This window comes from Heterocephalus glaber, unplaced genomic scaffold, assembly GCF_053883595.1.
Source record: "Heterocephalus glaber isolate CG9 unplaced genomic scaffold, H.glaber_assembly_v1.0 deba00000546, whole genome shotgun sequence".
In the NCBI taxonomy this organism is placed as follows: domain Eukaryota; kingdom Metazoa; phylum Chordata; class Mammalia; order Rodentia; family Bathyergidae; genus Heterocephalus; species Heterocephalus glaber.
Window position 1 is genome coordinate 33,916,172 of NW_028258147.1, and position 19,113 is coordinate 33,935,284.

General features: G+C 34.5%; 1 protein-coding gene and 1 pseudogene across 4 annotated transcripts in view; both read left to right on the plus strand.

The window, feature by feature from the left end:
- Krit1 (KRIT1 ankyrin repeat containing) overlaps positions 1 to 19,113 on the plus strand; it is a 57,931-nt gene that overhangs the window by 1,138 nt on the left and 37,680 nt on the right. For 2 of the 4 annotated variants that reach the window (XM_004862376.4, XM_004862378.4), the window contains exons 2-10: positions 3,113 to 3,216; positions 4,182 to 4,341; positions 7,989 to 8,081; positions 9,293 to 9,422; positions 10,288 to 10,531; positions 10,717 to 10,832; positions 11,041 to 11,184; positions 13,338 to 13,494; positions 14,222 to 14,329. In XM_004862376.4, the coding sequence (XP_004862433.1) occupies positions 3,115 to 3,216; positions 4,182 to 4,341; positions 7,989 to 8,081; positions 9,293 to 9,422; positions 10,288 to 10,531; positions 10,717 to 10,832; positions 11,041 to 11,184; positions 13,338 to 13,494; positions 14,222 to 14,329 (1,254 nt within the window). In that variant the 5' untranslated portion in view covers positions 3,113 to 3,114. The remainder of the gene's footprint in view (positions 1 to 3,112; positions 3,217 to 4,181; positions 4,342 to 7,988; positions 8,082 to 9,292; positions 9,423 to 10,287; positions 10,532 to 10,716; positions 10,833 to 11,040; positions 11,185 to 13,337; positions 13,495 to 14,221; positions 14,330 to 19,113) is intronic. The other 2 variants (XM_087204475.1, XM_087204476.1) reach the window with 2 other exon arrangements.
- On the plus strand, positions 14,337 to 19,108 carry LOC110345364 (lysine-rich coiled-coil protein 1-like; annotated as a pseudogene).

The window sequence follows — 19,113 nt, forward strand, 5'->3', positions numbered from 1 at the left end:
TCCCCAGAACTCTATTAAAAATTCATTGTTGCAGGGGATTTAGCTCAGTGGTTCCGCAGCCTGCCTTGCAAACACAAAGTCCTGAGTTCAATCCCTGGTACCAAAAAAAAAAAAAAAAAAATCATTGTTAACATTCAAATTCTGGCTATACCTTTCTCTGTTATTTTTAGCTTGTTACTTTTTTTCTAATTGTGTTTCTGCCATAACTGCTTTATCTTCCTATCTTAGTGTCTTTTGTTATTTTTCCTGACTTAAGCTTTTGTTTCTGTCCTTAATGTCACTGGAAGAATACATATTTTCAACAGTCAAGTAGCAGTGTTTCTTGGAAATAAATTTTAATCTCTTGGGAATATGTAACATTAGTTTTTAAAAAAAAAAATACTATAAGGGGCTGGGGATTTAGCTCAGTGGTTCCATCGCCTGCCTTGCAAGCACAAGGACCCGAGTTCGATCCCCGGTACCAAAACCAAAAACAATATTATAAGTGATGAATATTAACAAAGCACTTTGCCTATAAATGTTTTCCTAGTATGTGTTGACCAAGACAGGTAAATTAAGAATTATTTCATTTCTTTTTTTAGGCTTAATACAAAGAATTGTGTCTGTAATTGTGCCATGTATGTCACACAGTGTCTGCACAATACAGTGTCCTTTTACAGGGCTTTCAGTATTTCAGGAAGTAGTCAGATATCTCATAATTTGTAGAGTTTTATTACTTTTAAATCAGTATTAATCTGAGATGAAAAGTAATTGCTGAATGGAAATTCAGAAAAGAAAAAAGCCTCATCCCTTTCACATGATGTACAAAGCATGGAGTGGATTTCAATAATGATCTTATGAAAAAAATTCCATGAGGTATGGAATGAAAATGATGTGTTCTCACAACTTTAAACAAAAGGAAACACCTCTATGTCTAAATGTTTCACTAGCTTTTCTGTGAAATGTCTGTACTTTCTTTGGACCTAAATCAAAGAAAATATTTGGAATTTAAAACATTTTAAAATAAATTAATGTGATTTAAAATAAAATTTTTGTACAATAATTTTAATAATTGTTATGATCTTAGGCCAAAGTTTATGTAAAATGCCAAAAGTCACTGGGTTTTAAAATAATTTTTTAGTGAAATTTTTGAGTCGTAGACATTTTAGAATTATTATTTAGGAAAGTGAATTAACGGCTCCAAAGTGACATCAGCCATTGAAGTTGAGAAAACAGAATACTCTTTATCCTTTCAAATAACATTCAAAACTCTTTCTTGAAGATGATCTGTTTTCTCTGTTGAGAGTTGGAGCAGTAAGGAACTCATAAAATATGAACAGATCATTTTAGTGCCTAATGGGCTTTTAAAAAATTGAAAAAAAGTTCATGTCATCATGGCTAGGACAAGAGGTCTTTGTTTACTGGTTTTTCTAGAAATTTGCTAGAATATAACTGAGGGTAACCTTTATAAAAAATATAAAAGATTTTCACCAAAAAAAAGCATTTTAGTCTAGCCATAAAAAAAGCGGATCGTGTAGAGAACTATTAATCACGAGTGTGATTAAAATTTACTCATCTAGGGACATTTATAGCTAAATGGATGCACATTGAGGCCATACTCTTAAGTGAAATAAATAGGACACACATGTGTAAAAACCAAAGTTTCTCTGGTATGAGAAACTAAAAGTGTAAATAAGAATCAAAATGTATAATTGATAATGTGAAATAGGAAGAAAAGGTCTAAAGGTAGGGGAAGTGGGAGGGGTAGGGGAAAGGAAAGCAGGGAAAGGAAAAAAATATGAGAAAAGGAAAAAATGGAAACATTCTTTGTAAATAGGGAGGGGTGCAGGGGTTGAAGGAAGGACAGGAATGGGGAAAAAATAAGAACCAAGATACATCATGTAAAGGTGCAAGTTCCCAATGGTGAATGTAACTGTATTCTATACCTAAAATGTACCAGTAAACTTAATGGAAAAAAAATTAGTTACTGGTTGGAAAGTGCCCAGTGGAGTTCAGGAAAAATATATACAGAGATAAACGTACACATACAACTACACAGTGAATGTATTTGGGAAAAAATATACCATCTCGGGAATTGATGAGAACTCAGGGCATTTGTACTGAGCCACATCTCCAGCCCTTTTTTATTTTATTTTTTTATTCTGAGCAGGATCTCCTTTTGTCACTGAGTTTCCCATCCTGGGCTCAGACTTCCAGTCCTCCTGCCTCAGAGTGCTGGGGTTACAGGCATGCACCACCGAACCCAGCTGGAAAAAAAAAATTTATTTCTCTGAAATTATAATGTAATCCTGCATCCTATCATCATCATCACCGGAGAGCTTTTATCAACTGACCAAATAGCTTTGGCTCTATGATAGGTACCTCCAAAGAAAATTATAAATCATATTTTAGCTCATTCAAATATCTAACGTAAAGTTTCTCCTTGCTAAAGATTCTGTAGTGAGTTAAGTGAATATAAAGCAGCTACCAACTACCTATTTCCAGCTTCCAAACTCAATGTAACATTTACTTGTATAATTCATGGAATATAAATGTGTACCATTCTAAATATTTCATAATCATGTCACTTTTTTAAGCCTCAGGAAGAGTCTTACTGTGCAGTTAAGAAGCTCTATGAAATCCAGATGTGGTGGTATGTGCCTTTAATTCCAGCACTCTGGGAAGCCGAAGCAGGAGGAGTGCCAATTTGAGCCCAGCATAGGCTGTTTAACAACTTCGTGAGACCCTGTCTCAAAAAGTAAAAAGGGCCAAAGTTGTAACTCAATGCAAAGGCACTGTGTTCAATACCCTCTACCCCCCCCCCGCACAGTCTGTGAAGGTATGCCCATTTTTAAAAATTTTACTTTTAACAGTAAAGGAATTTTTAAAAACTAAGAAAATCTTAAATCATAAGGTAACATTTTGAATATTCAATGATGAAGATACAATCAAAGTCATCTCTGACTTTTAGGTACTATATAGTCTGAGTTATAAAAATCAACATTTTAAAATTGTTTTTCAAAGTGAGTATGTGGAAATAAAAGGTGTCAGATTAGATTGTAAAACTGTATTTTTTACGTTGCCACCAATTGTTTTATTAATCTTTCAAGTATTTTTTGTTTGTTTTATAAAGCAATGGGAAATCCAGGAAACATAGAAGATGCATATGTTGCTGTTATTCGTCCAAAGAATACTGCCAGTCTCAATTCTCGAGAATACAGAGCTAAATCATATGAAGTGAGAAAATTTAATCATATTTGATTTCTACCCTTAAATGTCATTTTGTACCACAATTTACATATAGAGCCTAACTATATGCTGTAAATTTTTATTGACAAGCTACTTACCAGTGTGTCTTTTTTCTGCTGCATCCCTTTTGACTGCTGTTTATTTGCATGTAGGGTATTAGAAAAAGTACTTGTCTGAGGTGTTCTTAGAGTTTAATAGACTTAGGTTTTAGTACAACTTATTAAATGACTCTCAAAAATTAAAAAACTACAAAAGCCAGTTATAAATTATAATATAAACATTGTTCTTGGTTATTTTCCCAAATTATATTTAACAGGGGTGGGGATTTAGCTCAGTGGCTCCACTGCCTGCTTCGCAAGCACAAAGTACTGAGTTCGATCCTGGGTACCAAAAACAAAAAAAGTGTTACCAAATTATATTTAACAATTCATCTTAAAGGACCTTTTTACTTTAAATTAAGTTTTAGGCAATGAAGTTATTTTTCCATAGTCTTGAATTATTTTACATACAATAATAACATGTAATTGAAGTAAGAATGAGTATGCAACTGAATTATTTTTATGCAATAGACTCCAAACACTATGAAGTACTTCTAATGTAATCTGATTTTCTTAGCATTTTGTCATAAACTGCTTTTTTAAGGTATCTGAAACCTGTTGCAGAGCACTGCAGGCATTTTTAGGTTTCTGCTTCAGGGGTGCTCTGGCTTTCAGTTTCTCAATCCAGGCTCACTGTAGAATCACCTGGGGAGCTTTTGAAGTTACCATTATCAAGACCCAAGGACCTAGATATTCTGATATAATGGGTCTGAGATGGAGCTTAGCATTGGTATTATTTTGAAGCTTCTCAGGTTATGCCAATATACAGTGAAAGCTGAGAAAGGCTACCAGCTTATTGTATCCCGGGACAATTACATTTTATTTTAAACCTTCTGTTAATGTTACTTTTTTAAGATTTTGTTGCATGAAGTTCCCATTGAAGGACAGAAAAAAAAAAGAAAGAAAGTTTTGTTGGAAACTAAACTTCAAGGCAACAATGAAATAACACAAGGCATATTGGATTATGTAGTAGAAACCACCAAACCAATCTCTCCCACAAACCAGGGTATCAGAGGTATGAAACTTTTCTTACACTTTCTAAGTTTTTTTAGCATGTTTTGCTTTAAATACTTATAAAGAAAAAAAATTTTTTAAAATATATTAAGTTCAATCTGTTTATGTTTCTTTCCATATGAAAAACTTACAAAAAGGGCCAGGGATATAGCTCAGTGGCACCACACCTGCCTCGAAAGCACAAGGTCCTGAGTTTGATCTCCGGTACCAAAAAAAAGGAAAAAAGAAAAAAGAAAAACTTACAAAAGATGGTTTTTTAAAATCAAGTCAAGCTCCTTCAAGCAGTAACTAAACTATAAATTTTAAAACTTGAAATGCGTTTAAAGAAATTATGTTTTAATTATTTGCTCAGTAGAGAGAGAAAAGAAAGTACTTTGAACACTACAACTTACTTTTACTAGAAGTATAGTTTTCTAGAAAAGTATCTTTGAACTTCTCTACTCCAGGACAGAGGAAATGGCAAGCCTGTCTTCATAACTAAATGAAAGTTAATATTCATGGGTTAGGGAAAGTCCGGTAAGTTACCAAGTAGCAAAGGCTTTCTTCCCATAGGAAGAAGACATTTTTCAAACAGCCAAACTGAATTGTACAAGTATTAACCCTGAAAGACTTAAGGCTCCATTTAAAATACTAGATAATGGAAAGTCTATAAAAGTGACTAAAATTTTGTGATCCATTTTCTCAGGCTATAGCTTCCTAAGAAGCAGAGAGTAGTCAGAAGTTATGAAAACTAGCCAGGTGTGGTGGTACAGCCCTTTAATCCTCAGACTTACAGGCTGAGGCAGGAGGATCACCATGAGTTTAAGACCAGCCTGGGCTACATTGTGAGTTCAAAGCCAGCCTAAACTATACAGCAAGGCCCTGTCTCCTCTCCCCCCACCAAAGTTATACAAATGATAAACTATGGCCAAGATTGAGGCATTATAATTGAAAAGGTAATTCTTTTTTTTGGTACCAGGGATCGAACATGGGTCTTTGCACTTGCGAGGAAGGTGGCGTAACCACTGAGCTAAATCCCCGGCCCTAGGTATTCTTATTTTAGTCAAACAGCAGTTGAAAACAGTTGCTAGTGAGGTAGAATGTCTCCCTGTGCTTACATTTTGATTTTTAAAGCTTATACAGGGTTTTTTTTTCTGTTTGTAGATCTTTGTAAAGGTTAGTTGTCTGTTTCTGTAGAGATAACAGCCATATCCTGTTATTTGATTTATTAGTTATTTTGGATGTTTGTTCTCCAGACATAATATCACTGCAACATAAGGCTGTGTTTTACAACTTTTGGAGGTGCCATTCACTATATTATCCCTCCATAGGTAACTTCTGCAGGAGGGCTGGAGTTTGTGAGTTTGGGCTTTTAAGTATAGTAACTCAAGATTATGTAAACTTCCTACACAAATGTATAGATCTTTGACATGCCTTCTAAGTGTCACAAAGAGAATCTTCTTTCTTTATCAGATTCTGTTTTTGTTTTTTTAGATGGTGCCTAAGTTGCCCAGGCTGAGCTCAAACTTAATCCTCCTCAGTCTTCCAGAGTGCTGGGATTACACAGGCACCACCATGGTGCACCACCATGACTAGCTCAGAATAACTTTTTAATAAAATGCCTTCAAAACAAATTTTAGCTAAAAATGAAAAGTCTTTTTGGATGTTTAATGGTGCAAAAGACCGCGATTACCACAGATTTTTCAGTCTTTTCTATCACAGTCTTGAACTTCTCTGATAAATTTTCATCCAGTTTTGTTGCACTTTTGCGTGAAGTTGTTGTAGTTAATCAGGTTTTATCCTGAGACCAAACCCATGACACAGAAATCTGATTAGTAGTGAGCTAAAATAAATGCATCATAATTTGCTATGAATTAGCCAAGTAGTGCCATTAAGTCATTCAGGTTATGTAAGAAGTGTCAGTGTTAACAAAAATGTCCCCAGACCCAGAAGGCTAAGTTATTTCCCGTATGAGTATACAGCACAATTTTGCCCTGTATATAGTAAAATAACCTAACATATTTTCAGGCTGCTTTTAATAGAGAAAATTAAAATAGAGGAGTTTTACTTAAATAGAAAATTACCTTAAGGAGCCACGATATATCCTGAAACTCCTAGAGTTTTTCTAAGTGTAGAATTGTTTTTTTGTGGAGTTTTTAAAAATTGTTTTGGTTTTTGGTTTTGGTACGGAAATTGAAATTAAGATTCACACATGATAAGTGCAGGCGTTATCACTCAGCTACACCCTAGACTCCTAAGAATTTTTTTTTTTTGGTAATATGATTCCTTATATAATTATCACATGAAAATCATGAATGACTATAGTAGCAATAGGTATATTTGACATTTTGTATAGTATTGTATGTAGTTTCCAAACACTACCGCACTTTATCTTTCATGAAATTCTTACGTTCTGTAACTTAGTAAGTGGTCATTTTTACATCTGTAAATGGAAATGTATACATTGGCTGTGGCCTGCCAAGAGAATATTGCCATTAATGGAGGTATTAGACCTAAGAGGCTCATATCCCAGCTTGCAGTCAGTGCCTTTTTCCCCCCACAGCAGATCTCATAGCAACATATATAATTTACAAAGCAGGTAGTTAAACAGTGGTGCAGCATTGGATTTAAGGAAGCAGCAAAGCAGGAATAATCAGATGGGAACAAGACCTCAAGAGAGACAAAAGAAATAATGCCTCTGAATTTATTAGGGTGTTTAGGGTGTTATTCTGTAGCCCACACTCATTTTTTTTTGGTACCGAGGATCGAACTTGGGTCCTTGCGCTTGCGCAGCAGGCAGCAAAACCACTGAGCTAAATCCCCAGTCCCCCTTACCACACTCATTTTATATGTGTCCAGTTATAAAATAATTTTGGGAGCTATAATAGGCTTTAAAAATCATGAATATTGACTGATATTTTGTGGATAAATGAAACTTTAAAATCGTACCTGTCTACAAAAGGCATTCCACTTTCTATTTCCTGGGCAGATAAGAAGGGTTGATAACAATGGCAAAGGAGAGAATGAGAGGTTATAGAGTACAAGGCTTACATATTATCATTTATTGTACCCTTACTACCAAATGATGTTAAGTAGACTAAGAAGGGTGGTTATAGTTCAGAACAATAGTTTGTAGTCCAAGTAATATTTTAATTAAAAACTAAATTTGAGATAGAAGTTGAATGAAACTTGTATATACTACCTTCCTCGGGGAGGTAACAGTACATCCTCCTCAGTGAGCTCAGAATTTAATAAAATTCTTACCACCTTTATCTCAGCTGAGTGAGGATGGTACAGGATGCCTTACTGCTATTTCAATTTTAGGAGAACAGTTTTCCTTCCTGTCTATAGGAAGATCTCTTCTAGTGAGTTAAACCATAACTCTATTAGTTGTAAAATGTATAAAATGATTGTATATTATCAGTTTTTATTAGTGCATATAATAAAACTATTTCAGTTTCCTTAATATACTACCTTTTAAAATTTTTCCTGTATTGTGTTTGTGTGGTGCTGGGTACCAAATCCAGACCCATGCCCATGTTAGACAAGAGTTCTACCACTAAGCTATATCCCTAGCTCCTAAAAATTGATTTTCTAATTCTCAGGATAATTTATAAGACTTAGAAGACCATTTTTATCTTTGCTTACTTTTTTTTTTTTAATAATTAGGGAAACGAGTGGTACTAATGAAGAAATTTCCTCTGGAGGGAGAGAAGATAGGCAGAGAAGCAGCATTATTTATTGTTCCATCAGTTGTCAAAGGTAAAGTTCAAATCTAATCAATCTTCATGTACTTTAGATGCTAACTGAAAGTCTATTGAGGAATCAAGACATTTGCATTAATGGTTACTTACTGTTAATTGCTATTGCAGAATACATGTTCTTAAGTTAATAGAAGAAAATCTGTTAAAATAAAAACTGTTTGACTTCAAAGTAGTGTATTGGGTTCATGGCTGAACAGCAATGTTTTTGTACTAGTTTTCGAAAATAGGGGGAGAAGGGCCAGGGATTTAGCTCAGTGGTTCCACCGCCTGCCTCACAAGCACAAGGTCCTGAGTTCAATACCCGGTACAACAAAAAAAAAATAGGGGCAGAAGTAAGGAGGGAAGGTGTAATTGAAATGTAAAGTATTTAGGTTACAATAAGGGATTTTTTTCAAAGGCTATGCCATAGATAGAATAGTAATAGATATTTAAGTATTCTGGAAAATTAACATATGATCAGAGCCTGTCTTGTACTGGGCACAAGAAAATGTCAATAGTAGTTCAAAGTACTCTGCTTAGTAGTATTCGGTAATATTTAAAGCATGTAGATCTAATGTGAAAATTTAAGTTCAACTTTTGACATAATGGAATAACAGAAAAGGGTAGTGAGTTTCAGTGTAGACCTTATAGCTAACTAATTTTATGACTTTGGGCAAATCACTACTTTAAGCATTAGCTCTTTATTTGTAAAATAGAGACAATATTATCCCCTCTCCCATTTAGTTCACAGTGTGGGAAGGATTCAGTGATATATTAGATTGTGAAATCACTTTGAAAACTATAATGTACTGGCCTAAGTTAGCAGTAATCCAATTATATTAATGATCCACCATAGACATCCCATTAGCCTCCTGCTTTATGGCACATGGTTTTTTATTAGTCAGCTCTGGCATTCCCGATACATTTTCCCAGGTGTTTTTAACTTAATATTGTTGAATATTTTAAATCGTGTTAGAAATCCTGTAAGTTTTATGACATTGTTGAGAAAGAGGAAACAATTTCTGTAGTCTTTCAAGATTCTAAATACTGCATTCACTTAAGTGGACAAGGTAACAGAACTAACCATCACTTGAATCAAGGCCTTCTAATTCCAGATCTCATAATTTATATTATACTTAACAAGCTTTTTAAAAAAATATTTTTTAAATGAACAATGTGGAGTTCTAAACCTTTAAAATGATGGCATAATTATTCATTTTTCTTTTTCAGATAATACTAAATATGCATACACACCAGGATGTCCAATTTTTTACTGCTTACAAGATATTATGCGAGTTTGTAGTGAATCCAGTACTCATTTTGCAACACTTACAGCAAGGATGTTAATAGCCCTGGATAAGTAAGAAATGTCATTAAAATATTTTGAATTAATCAAATACATGCTTAGTTGAAATATTCTGATAGACCCTGACACTTTGGGGACAAAATAATGAAAATAATACATATATTAAGAAATGATTGCCCGGTGCAGTTGCACATACCTATAATCCTAGCTACTTGGGAGACTGAGGCAGGAAGATCACAAGTGGCAGGAGTTCTAAGACAGCCTCAGCAACTTAGCAAGACCCTGTCTTAAAATAAAAAGCATAATAAGGGGTAGGGATATAGCTCAGTGGTATAGCACCCTTGGTTTGAATCCCCAGTACTACAATTAAAAAAGAGAGAGAGAAAAAAAAAGAAATGGTGAGTTTTACAATTATAGAATAAAAAGGAAAACCCTTAAGACAAGATTGTCTGGTCTGCTTACAGCATGTTAATTTTATTCTTCACAAATAAGAAATGCTGCCCTAGCTTAAGAATTAACATTGTTTTGTTTTCAAACTAGATTTAGTATTTAATTCCTCTCAATCAGCAAGTTCCTTTAACCTCTCCTGCTTTATCTTTCCTGAGATAAGTATATCTATTATTAATTGTAAACAGAACTAGTGTTACATATGTCTGAGTGGTTTAAATTTTTTTAAGTACTTCATTTTCTTAGGACTTTTTGTAATTATATACATTGCATGTACATTTTTTAAAATTGTTTGCTGTGTATGGACAAAACTTAACAAAACTTACATTAATAAATGAAGTACTTTAAAACTTTAAAAATCTAAATGATAATATTAGAAAATATCACACACCAGAGTTAGATAGTGGTCTACTTTTTTCATCTCCACTTTTGAGCAGGTACTTCTACTGCCTCTTTTTTTCTATTTTGCCAGGTGGTTAGATGAACGCCATGCACAATCTCACTTTATTCCAGCCTTGTTCCGACCTTCTCCTCTTGAGCGGATAAAAACTAATGTCATAAACCCTGCATATGCTTCTGAATCAGGTCAAACAGAAGACTCACTACATATGGGCTATAGTGCACTAGAAATAAAGAGTAAAATGTTAGCCCTAGAGAAAGCAGATACCTGTATTTATAACCCTTTGTTTGGATCAGACCTTCAATATACAAATCGGGTAAGAATTGAATTTTAGCTCTGGTTTCAAAAGACATTTTATCTTAAGTATAAATTTTTCCTGAGATAAATTTATGTATTATTAATTGTAAACATTAAGATAAAATCCATGCTCTATGTATATGAAAGTCAAGTGTCTAAAGTTCTTAAGGTTTTTTTTTGTTTTTGTTTGTTTTGCCTGTTTAGGTAGATAAAGTGGTAATAAACCCATACTTTGGTCTAGGAGCCCCAGACTACTCAAAAATCCAAATTCCCAAACAGGAAAAATGGCAGAGAAGCATGAGCAGTGTCACAGAAGACAAGTACTATTTTGGTTTTATTACATATTGCTTTTCTAAAAACTTAAAAGCTAATGTTAAGATATTGTTTAAAGTTACATGCATAATACCTATGTAATCTAATTATTAGCTCGATAATATATAGCTTTCATAAGTGTGTCACATTTGTTTTGAAACAATTTAAATTTCAACAATGCTATTTGTATTTTTAAAATTTCTTTTTAACAATTAGAGAACGACAGTGGGTAGATGATTTTCCTCTCCATCGAAGTGCCTGTGAAGGAGATTCAGAATTACTAAGCCGTCTTCTCAATGAGAAGTTTTCAGTCAACCAATTAGATAGTGACCACTGGGCGCCTATTCATTATGCATGCTGGTAAATAGATTACTTATTCTTTTCTTTTTTGGAAGAATGAGTTTTTAGTAATAAACATTGTTTCTTATCAAACAAGTATCCTTATTCTACCTTTTCCACCATGCTTGCCTTCTGAACATTCTGTTTTGATCTTTTGATTATAGTAAGTCCCTGACTTACAAACAAGTTCTGTTCCAAGAGAACGTTTGTAAGTCAAATTCGTTTGTAAGTCCAACAAAGTGAGTCTTATATACCTTTGACACAAATACACAATGCAATGCATAAGAAAACTTTGTATGTTCGATGTCCTTGTTCCTTAGAATCTTGCCAGTGGTTAAACGATTTATGTTATAAGAACAGGTGAGATCTACTATCTTTTTGCCTTAGTCCAGTCTCTCAATTTTTTTTACTTTTGTTTCTATGTGTGCTTCCTAACAGTCTCCTCCACATCTTGCTTCCAGACATCTTTGGCTTTGAGTAAGCCCTGCACTACAGTACCTATCACATTGTATAGTAAGCACACAGCAGCACAACTATGACTGTCTGTCAGACACATGAGCTACTTCTGCAGTTTGTTCACATCAGTGAACATTTGTAATGTAAGGTTTGTTCATATGTGAAAATTTGCAACTTGAATATTCGTGAGTTAGGGACTTACTATACTGTATATATACAGTCAGAATTACAAGGTCTGCCCCATGGGAAAAGTATTAACAGTGTTCTTAGGCGTTGCAAAATAGTTTAGGCTAGTTAATAACTATTAAATGTCATTGCAGAATCCGAGGTCCCTTATTCACCCTTTCAGTGTTTACAACATTGGATTTGATCTGCCTCCATTCTGAATACCAACCCTCCATTTCCAATTGCCCACTAAACAGTTTGGTCACTTAACTTTCATGCATAAGACATTTTGGATTGCAGTGACACCATCCCTCCCCTTAAATACCTTCCAGCCATGTAGAGAAAAGAGGAACATAAACAAGGGTGAAATGGGGTAATGAGCTAAGTCTCATAAAAGAAACAAAACCGCTAAAGAAAAATATTCTAAACACCTCTTCAGTTCTTTCCTATTAAAAAGTCAATTTAAATTGGTCTTCCCTAGCATTTTTCAGGATCATTTTTAGACTGAATCAAACCTTTGATAATTTTTTGCAAAGAATTTTGATTTAACAAACATGAAGCCCCTTATTTTGTTAACTGTTACTTAAATGTTAAAGTATTATGTAACTAATCCAAGCCTTCAGAGCAGGGACCATGTACCTAATAAAAAATGTAAAAAAAAAAAAAATATATATATATATATATATATATATATATATATTTTTTTTTTTTTTTTTTTTTAAATTTTTGGTACCAGGGACCTTGCACCTACAAGGCAGGCAGCAGAACCACTGAGCTAAATCCTCGGCCCTATCTAATTTATTTTTGTCATCCATATTGCCTAATGTAGCAAGTACATGTAGTATTGACTTTGGGCCTATTTTGTAAATCATAATCAGGCCTAAAGGTAAAACATTCTTCTAAGTTTATGACTTACTTTCTGGGTCTGTTTTTTTGTTTGTTTTTGTTTGGTTGGTTGGTTTTGGCGCTGGGGGTTGAACCTAGGGTCTTGCACATGCTGAGTACATTCTATACCATTGAGCTATGCCCCAGCCCCCTGAACTTATTTTTCATTAAAAATTATGTCTCCCTAACATACAACTTTTGTAGTTTGTATGGAGTGTTTTCTCTGTCATCTGCTCAATCTTATATTTGAGGTTATATTTTCTCTCAGTTGATCTGAGATAGAAATAGTTTAATTGAACTAGAATAATTCATAAAATATTCCTAAGCATTGAGAACTTTTATACAGTGGACTCTTGACTTAGATGAACTCAATTGGTTCCCAAGGGCTGGTATTAATTCAAGTTGGTTATAAGTCAATATAGCTGAGATCTGGATGTTTACCTAGTTACACACTATAGATAACAGGCAGATGAATCTTCCATTAACCTAATTAACCAAAGTTGTTCATATGTCAGGCCGGTCATAACTTGAGGGTCCACTGTATTAGTGTCTTACTCTATTAATCCTTTCTCTGTCCTAGAGAAATCTCTTTGAAATAGCATCAAAAATTTGGATTTTTAAAAAAATATTTCAGATTACTTCTTTAAGTAAGTTTTATTTTTTAACAGGTATGGAAAAGTTGAGGCTACTCGCATATTATTAGAAAAAGGAAAGTGCAATCCAAACCTTTTAAATGGACATCTGAGTTCTCCTCTGCATTTTGCTGCTGGAGGTGGACATGCTGAAATAGTGCAGATTCTTTTAAGCCACCCAGAAATTGACCGAGTAAGTTACTTTTCAGTTTTCTCTTTTTAATGTTTAAGAAATAAATAATAAATAATGACACTAATGTGTTCAATTTTACACTTAAGAGGTCAGCTGAAAAATAAAAATTTCACTCTATAGTGAAATATATGAGCTACACTTTTGAACATAAATTATTTAAAAATTTTATTGTCATAAAATACACATCACATTAAATTTACACTATTTTTAGGTGCATGGTTGATTGGCATTGAGTACATCCATGTTATTGTGCAAACATTATCACTATCCATGTACATAAAATTTTACTTCACTTTATATTGTACTTCTCAAAAAATGTCTTGAGGGGTCGGGATATAGCTCAGTGGCACCCAAGCACAAGGTCCTGAGTTCCACCAAAAAATCCCTGGTACCACCAAAAAAAAAAGTCTTGAAAAAAGATTTTTTTCTACTCATCTTCTAGAATTTGTTGTAACAAATATTTCATAAGGGGGAAAATAAAACCATTAATCTTTGTTGTATCTCTATCAGAACTTAAAAAAACAATCACATTGATTAGTTTCTTGAATCTTTTATCTTATTTAAATATTTATCTTCTTATTTATCTTATTTAAATATTATATGTACTAAGTGTAGTTAATAATTCACTTAATACTGAAACTTTGATTAATTGATGACATTTTTCCTTAGAATAATAATATATATTTTGTAATGTCTCTTTTTCCCTTTTTCCTCTCCACATTTCTAGCACATAACAGACCAACAAGGACGATCCCCATTAAATATCTGTGAAGAAAACAAACAAAATAACTGGGAAGAAGCAGCAAAATTGTTGAAGGAGGCCATTAATAAACCAGTAAGAATTATCTTCACAAATATTGAAAGCCAAACATAGTATTAAATTGATAATTTGAAGATCTGTGGCAAGAGTAGGATAAATTGCTTCTTTATTACCATAAAACCTCATTATTAGAATTCATATTTATCAAATGTGTTGTAGGGCTGGGGATTTAGCTCAGCGGTACCATTGCCTGCCTCACAAGCACAAGGTCCCAAGTTCAATCCCCAGTACCAAAAAGAAAATGTGTTATAATTCCTAATATTTGAACATTTATTGCATAACCAGACAAAACTTGGAAAAATAAGTAAAACTTTCAGTACACTTAAAATTAATGTAATTTTAGGTTTGGGGGTTTAAATCATTGGTAGAGTACATGAGGCTCTGGGTTCAATCCCCTTTATGCACAAAAATAAATTAATTAATTTCCAGTACAATCTCTTATACAGTCATGTTTCACTTAATAATGGAATACATTCTGAGAAATGCACCAGTTTGTGATTCTTGTCCATAGAATGTATTTACACAAACTAAAATGGTATAGCCACCTCCATACCTAGCCTAGTAAATGTTATATACTATCACATAGATTTTTTTCTGTCATTAACCAAAACTTGAAATGGCACATGACTGTACTTGATGTGTTGATTACAAATAATTCCAGTCTATATACTGACATATTTCTCTCTAGTTAGGTTTTATAAGCAATACTTCTATTTATGAATAATAGCATTGCATATCTTTAGTTAGTTTCACCAAGTTAGTCTACTCCTAACTTATTTTCTTCCTCACAAAAGTGAAATAAGTGATTTTCTTTTATTCTGCTCATTCAACCTGGTCTTTTCATCTAATTATACCAAAAAAACTCATAAATGTAATGCTGGGCACCTATAGCTGTTAAAGGAATATTGTAATAAAAAGAGTAAAGTTTAATTTGTAATTACTAATGACATTAATATAGAAAAGAACTAATAGTTAGAAGAAACTCAATTATACCCAAAAGTTGTAGTGATGATAAAATTACCAATAATTTTTAAAACTTTGAAAATTTTCAAAACACATAAAAAGATTTATACTATCAGTTAAAGAAAACTTAATTTCAACATAAAACTGAGCTTTTTGGACATTACCATCGCTGGACAATAAATATTTGTTGAATATCTCTGAGTTTAACATCTTGATCAGCAGCAGAGTGGCAGCGGTGGCAGCGGCAGAGGCTGTTCCTGACTCCGCCACCTCCACCGCCACCTGTACTTTGGTCAGCAGCATTGGCAGGGAGGGGGACAGTAGTTGTAGATCCCGCCCCTGCCTCAGCGAAGCTCCCTGATTGTTGTACAGTTTCACTATTTGGGGAAAGTTCATGCTGAAAAACTGAAGCAAGTACTAGATAAATATGATCAGATTTCTCCACCAAGTCCTCAGACTGACAAAGAGAATCCCTTTATGTCAACCTAATGAAGCCTTCAAAGTCATATGACTCCTTTCAAGATGAACCTGATGATATTAAAGTGCAGAAAGCCAGAGGCTTAGAGCCAAAGACTTGTTTCAGAAAGATGAGAGAGGAGTATTTGGAAAGCTGTGGGTAAGGGGAAGAAGTTGATTCCAGACCCAGGTATAGAATGTTTGATCAAAGACTCCCATCTGGAACCGTCCAGACCTACCCAGATCACGTAATATTTCACAGACAGAAAACTGGTTACATCAGTGGTTCCCAGATTATGACAACAGGCCAGCGAGACTGGAGTCTCTGAGCTACTGTCAGTTCCCCAGGGACTGTTTCTCAGAAAAACCAGCACCCCTGAACCTCAGTCAGCAAGAATATAATCGTGGTTCAGCCAGTGTAGAATCTAGAGGTCCTGAGCACCTCTCCTTGGGATCCAAGACTGGTACCCATCAAGCCAGTCATCAGAAGAGAAGAAGGCACTCAGAGGAAGGCAAAGAAAAACCAAAGGAGGAACAGCCCAAGCATAAAAGGAAAAGAAGTCCTGAGGAAGTGGTTTTAGAAGAACATGAGAGCATCCAAAGAAGGAAAACAGAGGTAGAAACTGAAATTGCCCAGGTCAGCACAGAAAAGCTTAAGCATCGGAAAGAAAAAAACAGGTGAAATGTAGGAAGACCACTGGAAACGTAGAAAAGAGAAAAAGGAACAAGGCAAAGAAAGAACAGAGGAAGAAATGCTTTGGGACCAGTCTGTCCTTGGATTTTGAACCTCTTTTAGTTGATTTTCCTGAGGTTAAATTGAAAAAAACAGCTAAGGAGCTTGGTTTTATGATATTCATGTTCACATCACTTATGTGAACAGGTACTTTAATTCTCACAAAGGCCAGGTGAACATGAAGTATTTTCGTATGATTGCTCTTGAACGTGGAAATTGCTTTTCCTCATTTTCTGAAAAGGATTATTACATTTTTCTTACATTTTATAAAATTTCCCTCTAGGAAAGTGGCTCTGGTTTATTTGGATTGCCATGATGATGGGATTATTTTTCCTTGAGAGATTATTTATTTATTTATTTATTTTGGTACCGGGGATCAAACTCGGGTCCTTGCACTTGCCCAGCAGGTGGCAAAACCACTGCGCTAAATCCCCAGCCCGAGATAATTTATTTTAAATTGGAGGATTAATAGGCTTTGCAGAATCTATTTCTTGATTAGATTTATTTTAACTTTGAGTTGGGTATTTTTATGTTCACTGGTTTTTTCTATAAAGCAATTCAGATTTTTTTCCCCTTGTTAACTTGCAGTATCTTTTCTAGATCGAAAGTGGAAAATGAATACATTATAATAATGATGAGCTTATGTTACATATAGTTTTAAAAGTTTCAAAAAGTCTTGATACAAAATCAGTTTATATTCTGCAGAAGTTTATAATAAAGTGTTTTATTAATAATAACATCATGAAATGTTGAAAATGTTAAGGAATATATCATCTCTATCTTTGAGAAATGTAACTCATACACATACTACTCACTCATACACATTTTATCAAAACAGTAGTCCACGTGCATAAGACAGTTAAGGAAACAGATAAACAGTAGAGGCACCTTTATGTTCTACTTCATTACAATTTATTTTCTAACTGTAGTAATAACACATTTTTATTTCTAGGATAATTTTTATATTTTGGATGGATAAAAGGAATTAGGTACCTTGATCTAAAATGAGTTGGGAGACTCTTTGCAGAGTTTCGCATTTCTACACGCTTCTCGTTCGCCAGGGATGCCTCGTGGAAGCCAAAGCTGTACTTCTTGCATGCCTCTCTTGCAATCCAGGCAGGCACCCAGGCCAACCCCATCGGCCCCGCCCCAGGCAGCAGCCCAGCCATCTGCTGTATGCTGCTGCTGCTGTTCGGCAGCCTGGTCTGATGGCCCAGGTGGCTACCACTGCAATGGGGGTGGCTATGGGCTCTGCCGTAGGGGACACACTGGGCTGTGCCATTTCTCATAGCTTCAGCAGGGAGGCAATGGCAGGTAGCCAGATGTCATTTACCAGGAACCTCAGGAAATCCAGCTGCTGCAGCAGAAAGCAGAGTCTAGTGGCTCTTGATCATTGACATAAAACAGTTTTTGGAGTGTGCAGAACCAGCCTCTGTGAAGGTTTCAGTAAAGTGCTGAGAGAATTGCAAGCATACTACTCTAATCAGGAAGTTCACACTGAAGAACTGGGAATTCGATCCCAACCAAGTTATTTTAGCATGGAAGTATAATTAGTTCTGAAAGTGTGAAACCATTAAATTCACCCTTCAGAATGGCAATGGAAGAGGATGTATTGACCATACAGAAGTTACCAGATGGTCTAGAATTTGGGGCAGATGTTTGTGTGGCCTCCTTAAACCAGCTATTATGATGTTGTTAGTTGAGTTAATTAGAATAAAGTTATTTTCTTCCAAAAAATAAATAAAATAACATGAGTTGGCCTGGAAGTTATTTTAGGAGTATCAGATGTTTCCCACAACAGTAAATACTACTGACAATTGCACTACTTTGGAATTTTATGAACTGAAGGAAGGAGTAGCTCAAAATCCATTGTTCTACGACTTTCACCTGCAAGGTCTTCCATTATAGACTTCTCTTATTACAAGTTATTACTGATACATATTTCTTCATTATGATTTATGGCCTGCTAGATTCATGAGGTACTTGACTAACACTAGATTCCAGTCTAAATCTCCTATATGATATTTCCATTTTATACTAAAGACTGAAATATCCTGTCAATTAGAATTCAGTGTGTTTTTAAAAGCCATTTTCCTATTATTTGATCATGGACCATTTAGAAGAAAATAATTCAGAAATTGTAAATAATGGAAGTAAAATGTTTTTAAAATATTGTCAACAAGTTCTGATTTAAACCAGTTTTTCTGATATTTTTCCATATTAGAAATCTGTACTAGCTGGGTGTGGTGGTGCATACCTGTGATCCCAGCACTCAGGAGGTCAAGGCAGGAGGATCGCCCTCAAGTTCAAGGCCAGCCTGAGCTACAAAGTTCAAGGTCAGCCTGAACTACAAAGGGAGACCCTGTCTCAAAAAAACCAAAATAACAAACAAAAGAAATTTGTACTAGAGCCAGGCATGGTGCTGCATGCCTGTAATCACAGCACACTGGAGGCTGAGGCAGGGAAATCTCTTTGAGTTCAAGGCCAGCTATGCTACATAGTGAGTTCAAGACCAGCTTATGTAGCGAGGCTCTGTATAAAAAAAAAAATCTATAGTAAAGGATATGAAGTTGAAAGTAAAGTATCTTATTGGATATGATACATAATTTTTAAGCAGATTGCATCATTTATTATCATTCTTGTCCCA